Genomic DNA, 5,831 nt, shown 5'->3' on the forward strand with positions numbered 1-5,831 from the left:
AGCTTCGATCGAACACTTGTAGTGGGTTTGTTTCAAATGGACAAAAGAGAAAGTCATACCTTAATAATAGTATCATTTGAGCAATGATACGTTCCAATTGTTTGGTAGTTGTTCACCTTCCATTGTGCTAAGTTTGTAAGATCATTTACCGACAACTCCGAGGACTCAGTACGGTCCTTCCCAATTCGTGCCTAGTTTCCCTCCATTCGGGTCTCGAGTATTGAGGGTGACTTTTCGTAGAACTAAGTCCCTGACTTCAAAGTGTCGAAGGTTGGTCCTTCTATTGTAGTATCTCTCGATTCTTTATTTTTGCGCGACCATCCGAACAAGTGTTGCCTCTCTTTTTTCATCTAATAGCTCAAGGCTAGCGTTCATAGGCTTGTGATTTGATTCCTCCGATGCATGCTGAAACCTGACGCTGGGTTCTCTGACCTCGACAGGAATAAGGGTCTAGGAGCCATATACTAAAGAGAACGGAGTAGCCCCCGTGCTAGACTTTGATGTTGTTCGATATGCCCAAAGGACCTCGGGTAGAACTTCTCTCCATTTTCCCTTTGCATCGTCCAACCTTTTCTTCAGGTTTTGAATGATAGTTTTGTTTGTTGATTTGGCCTGTCCATTTCTGGTTGGGTGGTATGGTTTAGATAAGATCCTTTTTATCTTGAGTGCTTCGAGGAACTCCGTCACCTTGCTGCCGATGAATTGTTTTCCATTGTTACCTACAATCTCGGCAGGAATACCGAACCGACATATGATGTGGTCCCAGATAAAGTTAATAACTTCAATTTTTCTGATCTTCTCGAAGGCCTGTGCTTCCACCCACTAAGAAAAGTAATCAATCATAAATAAAATAAATTTAGCTTTACCTGGGGCCGTTGGTAGGGGGCCAACTATGTCCACCCCCCATTTCATGAAAGGCCACAGGGATAGGACCGAATGGAGTTGTTCACCGGGCTGATGGATCATTGGTGCAAATCGTTGACATTTATCACATTTTTGAATGAATTCCTTAGTATCTTTTTCCATGTTATCCCAATAATATCCTGCTTTGATAATTTTGCGAACCAAAGACTCGGCACCGGAGTGATTTCCACAAGTACCTTCATGGACCTCTTGTAGAACATAATCGGTGTCCCCGGACCAAAATATACCGCTAATGGCCTATCGAATGTTCTCTTGTACAATGTTCCGCCTTTGTCTAATGCAAACCTAGCAGCCTTGGTTCGTAAGGCCCTCGATTCTTTATGGTCCGATGGGAGTTTACCATCTTTCAAATAATCGATGTACTTATTCCTCCAGTCCCAAGTCAAACTTGTTGAATTTTTCTTAGCATGTCCCTCTTCAACCACATACCTCGATAATTGGACGACAGTCCCCGAGACGATATCATCTTCTTCAACCGAAAATCCCAAATTAGCAAGTGCATCGGCCTCACTATTTTGCTCTCGAGCCACATGATCCAAGGTCCATTCCTTGAAGCAATGCAATGTTACCTGTAGTTTATCTAAGTATCGTTGCATCCTATCCTCTCAAACTTCAAAACTTTTGTTTACTTGGTTTACCACCAACAGTGAATCGCACTTGGCTTTGATGACTTCTGCTCCCAAGCTCTTGTCTAGCTCGAGACCTGCAATCATGGCCTCATACTCGGCCTCATTATTAGTCAACCTAGAAGTTTTGATAGATTGTCTATTGGTACTGCCCATAGGTGGTTTTAAGACAATGCCAAGCCCAGACCCCTTCACATTCAAAGCACCACCCGTGAAAAGGGTCCATACTCCCGATGATGTACCCGAACTCAGCAGGAGTTCTTTTTCCACTTCGGATATGAGGGTCGGCGTAAAATCGGCCACTAAGTCAGCTAGAATTTGAGACTTGATGGCCATTCGGGCTTGATATTTGATATCGTACCCACTAAGTTCAACAGCCCAATTGGCCAACTAGCCCGATAGCTCAGGCTTATGCAGAATATTTTGAAGGGGGTATGTGGTTAACACACATATGGGATGACATTGAAAATATGGCTTTAGTTTTCTAGATGCTCTTATCAATGCAAGTGCTAATTTTTCTAAGTAAGGGTATATGATTTCACCATCTCCTAGAGTTTGGCTTACATAATAAACAGAAAATTGCGTACCTTGCTCTTCTCGAACTAGTACCCCACTTACCGCTATCTCGGATACTGCCAAATATTATAACAACCCGGCCGATTATTTCATGATTTACCACTACGTTTCCCCCCATTTATACTTCTTATTGCTTTGTTTATCGGTATTATGTGTTGTCGGGTTGGTTGGCTCGGGTTCGGAAAGGTTTTTGATGAGATTTGAGACACTTAGTCTTTTTTGAGTGAGCTTAAGTTGGAAAAGTCAACCGGATGTTGACTTATATGAAGAACGGCTCGGATGTGAATTCTAATGGTTCAGATATCTTCGGGAGGTGATTTTATACTTAGAAGCGTGATCAGAATGTGTTTTGGAGGTCCGGAGTAGATTTAGGCTTGAATTGACGAAATTGGAATTTTTGCGTTTTCCGGTTGGTAGGTGAGATTTTGATATAGGGGTTGGAATGGAATTCCGAGAGTTTCTGTAGGTCCGTGGTGTCATTTGGTTCGTGTGTGCAAAATTTCAAGTCATTCGGATGTGGTTTGATAGACTTTTTTATCGAAAGCGGAATTTGGAAGTTTTTGGAATTCTTAGGCTTGAATCCGATAGAAATTTGGTGTTTTGATATTGTTTTGAGCATTCTGAAGGTTAGAACAAGTTTGAATGATGTTATGGGATATGTTGGCATATTTGGTTGAGGTCCTGTAGGCCTCGGGTGAGTTTCGGGGGGTTAAACAGATCATTTAAAGTTGAAACGATTGTAGAAAAATCTGTTGTTAGTGTTGCAGACAGTTGTGCTTTGCGTTCGCGAGTGGACCCTCGTATTCGTGAAGGGTTAGGATGTGAGGCAGGAGTGTTTTCCTTCGTGTTCGCGATGAAGGTCCCACATTCGCGAAGGGCTGGGTCTATGTTCAATGTATTCGCGATGGTGATGTCGCATTCGCGAAGGTTTGAGTTGCTGAGGCATCGCGTTCGCGAGGGGGTCGTCGCGTTCGTGTAGGAGGATTTTGGTCAGCGGTATTTTGTGCTTCGTGAACGTGAGGCTTTGACCGCGTTCGCGAAGAAGGATTTCAAATCGCTAGGCAGAATGGTTAAAAGGCCATGTTCGCGATTTTTGGCCTAAGTTCACCATTTTTGACTCGGTTTTGGAGCTTTTTGAGGAGGATTGAATAGGGAATCAAGGGGAAACACTTGGAGGCAAGATTTATGGACCTAATACTCAATCCTAATGTGATTTCTACCTAATTAATCATGAAATTTGTGGAATTTAAGCCTAAAAATTGGAAGTTAGGGCTTGGAAATTGGAGACCTAAATCTAGGGATTTGAGAGGTCGTTTGTGGTCGGATTTTGATGTATTTGATATGTATGAACTCGTGAGAGTGTAAGGATTCTAGTTATGTGATTTTTATCGGAATCTAAGATGTGGTCCTGGGGGTCGGATTTTGACCAATTTCAGGATTTTGATGTAATTTGATTATTTTTGAGTGGGCTTTGTTCCCTTAGCATATTTTGATGGTTATATACTGATTTTGGTTAGATTTGGAGCATCTGGAGGTCGATTCGAGCGGCAAAGGCATCGCGGGCTAGAGTTTGGACAAGATAAAGGTGAAAAATGAATGTAAATATTGTCCTGAGGGTATGAAACCCCAGATTTCACATCGTTGTGCTACTTTGAGGTGACGCGCATGCTAGATGATGAGTGTGGGGTCATGCACCATTGGGGATTATGACTTAGTCTGTCCCGTATGACTGTTTTACCATGTATTTGATTGAAAACTATTTGTTATCATCATGTTTTGGGATGAATGTCATATTTGGGCCTCGTGCCAACTGTTTTGAACCCCTAGGGGATTTTTACTATTATTCCTCACTGTTTAACTTCATATTTGTACTCAGTCGTGCTATATTCTACTATTTTTATAACTCAGTCATATTTACTCTATTTTGACATCTTAAATGATATTTTAGGCTGAACATCATATTTTACTGTGCCCGAGTGGCTTTGAGAGATTTCTGACTGAGTGAGACCGATGGCCTATGTTGTGAGGTTATTATGGGATCGAGCTGCGCGCCGCAGTGGTATTGAACTGATTCATGATTATGAGGCCGAGAGCCTGAGTTGTTATGCCACAAGGTGGCTTGATATAAGGCCGAGAGCCTGTTGATTATGCCACGAGATGGCTTGTTATTGCGCTTGGGCCATAAGGGGCCCCTTCCGTAGTCTGTACACCCCAGTAAGTGCGGATACCCAGTGTGATATGTGATATAGCCCAAGAGGCTGATGTTGTTCCACGTTATTGCCCGATGTGCTGATACGAGTGATTGTGAGATAGCACGATGGGCTAGTTCTGTCGGTATTTTGCCCGAGGGGCCGATTTATGTTTCTATATGTTCTCACTGCTTTTCATCCACTCGTTTAAACTGCTAAAAGATGTTTTAAAGAGGTTTTCGCTGAACTAATGTGTTTTTATGAGCTTTCACTGTTTTATTGCATTGTATTGGTTTTATATTGCCTCGTTGTAGCATTTTGCTATGTTTTACGTGTTTTCTTATTGCTCAGCTGCCTTTACTTTTATTGCTCATTGAGTTGGCGTACTTACATTACTCCCTGCACCCTGTGTGCAGATTCAGGAGCCTCGGATCACGCTAGCGAGGGCTGATTGCTTCCAGCAGGTTGTTTCAGAGTTCACTAGGTAGCTACTCGACGTTCGCAGCCTAGTACTTCTCCTTCCTATCTTTACTTTCCTTTGTACTAGCTCTGTAATAGACTGTGTAGTCCTTTTCCATACTCTTAGTTAGATGTTTAGATGCTCATGACTGGTGACACCCCATTGTCAGGTTGTGTTTGTTCTCGCATTTGTTCTATATCGCTCTATTTTGGGATTTATCACTTTTTAATGACTTAATTATGAATTTTGATAACTGTTAATTGATTTGGGGGTTTGTGTCGGCTGGCCTTATTTCACAAGAGGCGCCATCACGACCGGTTCCGGTTTGGGGTCATGACAAATATAGGTAAAATTTTCCATCTACCTTCGGGGTGTGAAGCAAAGGCGGGCTCGATAGATATCGCTTTAATTCTTCTAAGGCTTGCTAACATTCTGGAGTCCATGTGAAGTCCTTTTTCTTTTGAGCAAGGAGAAGAACCGGTGACTCCGATCTGACGACCTCGAAATGAATTGACCAGAGCAGCTATTCGACCTGTTAACCTTTGCACGACCTTCACACTATCAACGATCATGATATTCCTTGATGGCCTTGATCTTATCGAGGTTAATTTCGATGCCCCGATTCGACACCATGAAGCCAAGGAACTTACCCGAGCTGACTCCGAAGGCACATTTCTCCGATTTAAGCTTCGTGTTGTATTTTCTCAAAATTTTGAATGTTTCCTGCAAATGAGTCAAATGGTCCTCTACACGCAGGAACTTAAACAATATATCATCAATTTAAACTTCTATTATTTTACCTATTTGTTCTTCGAACCTTTTTTGACTAGGCGTTGATATGTAGCTCCCGCATTTTTTAGCCTGAAGGGCACTACGTTGTAACAATAAGTTCCAAATTTAGTAATAAATGAAGTCTTTTCCTAGTCCTCCGGGTTCATCTGAATTTTATTGTACCCCGAGTAGGCGTCGAGAAAAGTTAAGACCTCGTGGCCGGCCGTAGCATCGATCATACGATCGATGTTGGGCAGTGAGAAAGAATCTTTCGGACATGCTTTG

The 5,831-nt window shown here is 42.3% G+C and overlaps 1 protein-coding gene across 1 annotated transcript; it reads right to left on the reverse strand.

Moving 5' to 3' along the window:
- Positions 1-450: 450 nt before the first annotated feature.
- LOC138870645 (uncharacterized) lies at positions 451-1,886 on the reverse strand. The gene is made up of 3 exons (XM_070148470.1): positions 1,554-1,886; positions 1,101-1,472; positions 451-822 (listed from the first exon to the last, which is right to left on the reverse strand). The coding sequence occupies exons 1-3, from the start codon at positions 1,884-1,886 to the stop codon at positions 451-453; spliced, it is 1,077 nt and encodes a 358-aa protein (XP_070004571.1).
- Positions 1,887-5,831: the final 3,945 nt, after the last annotated feature.

The sequence above is a fragment of the Nicotiana sylvestris genome, chromosome 6 (genome assembly GCF_000393655.2).
Source record: "Nicotiana sylvestris chromosome 6, ASM39365v2, whole genome shotgun sequence".
Classification (NCBI taxonomy): Eukaryota; Viridiplantae; Streptophyta; class Magnoliopsida; order Solanales; family Solanaceae; genus Nicotiana; species Nicotiana sylvestris.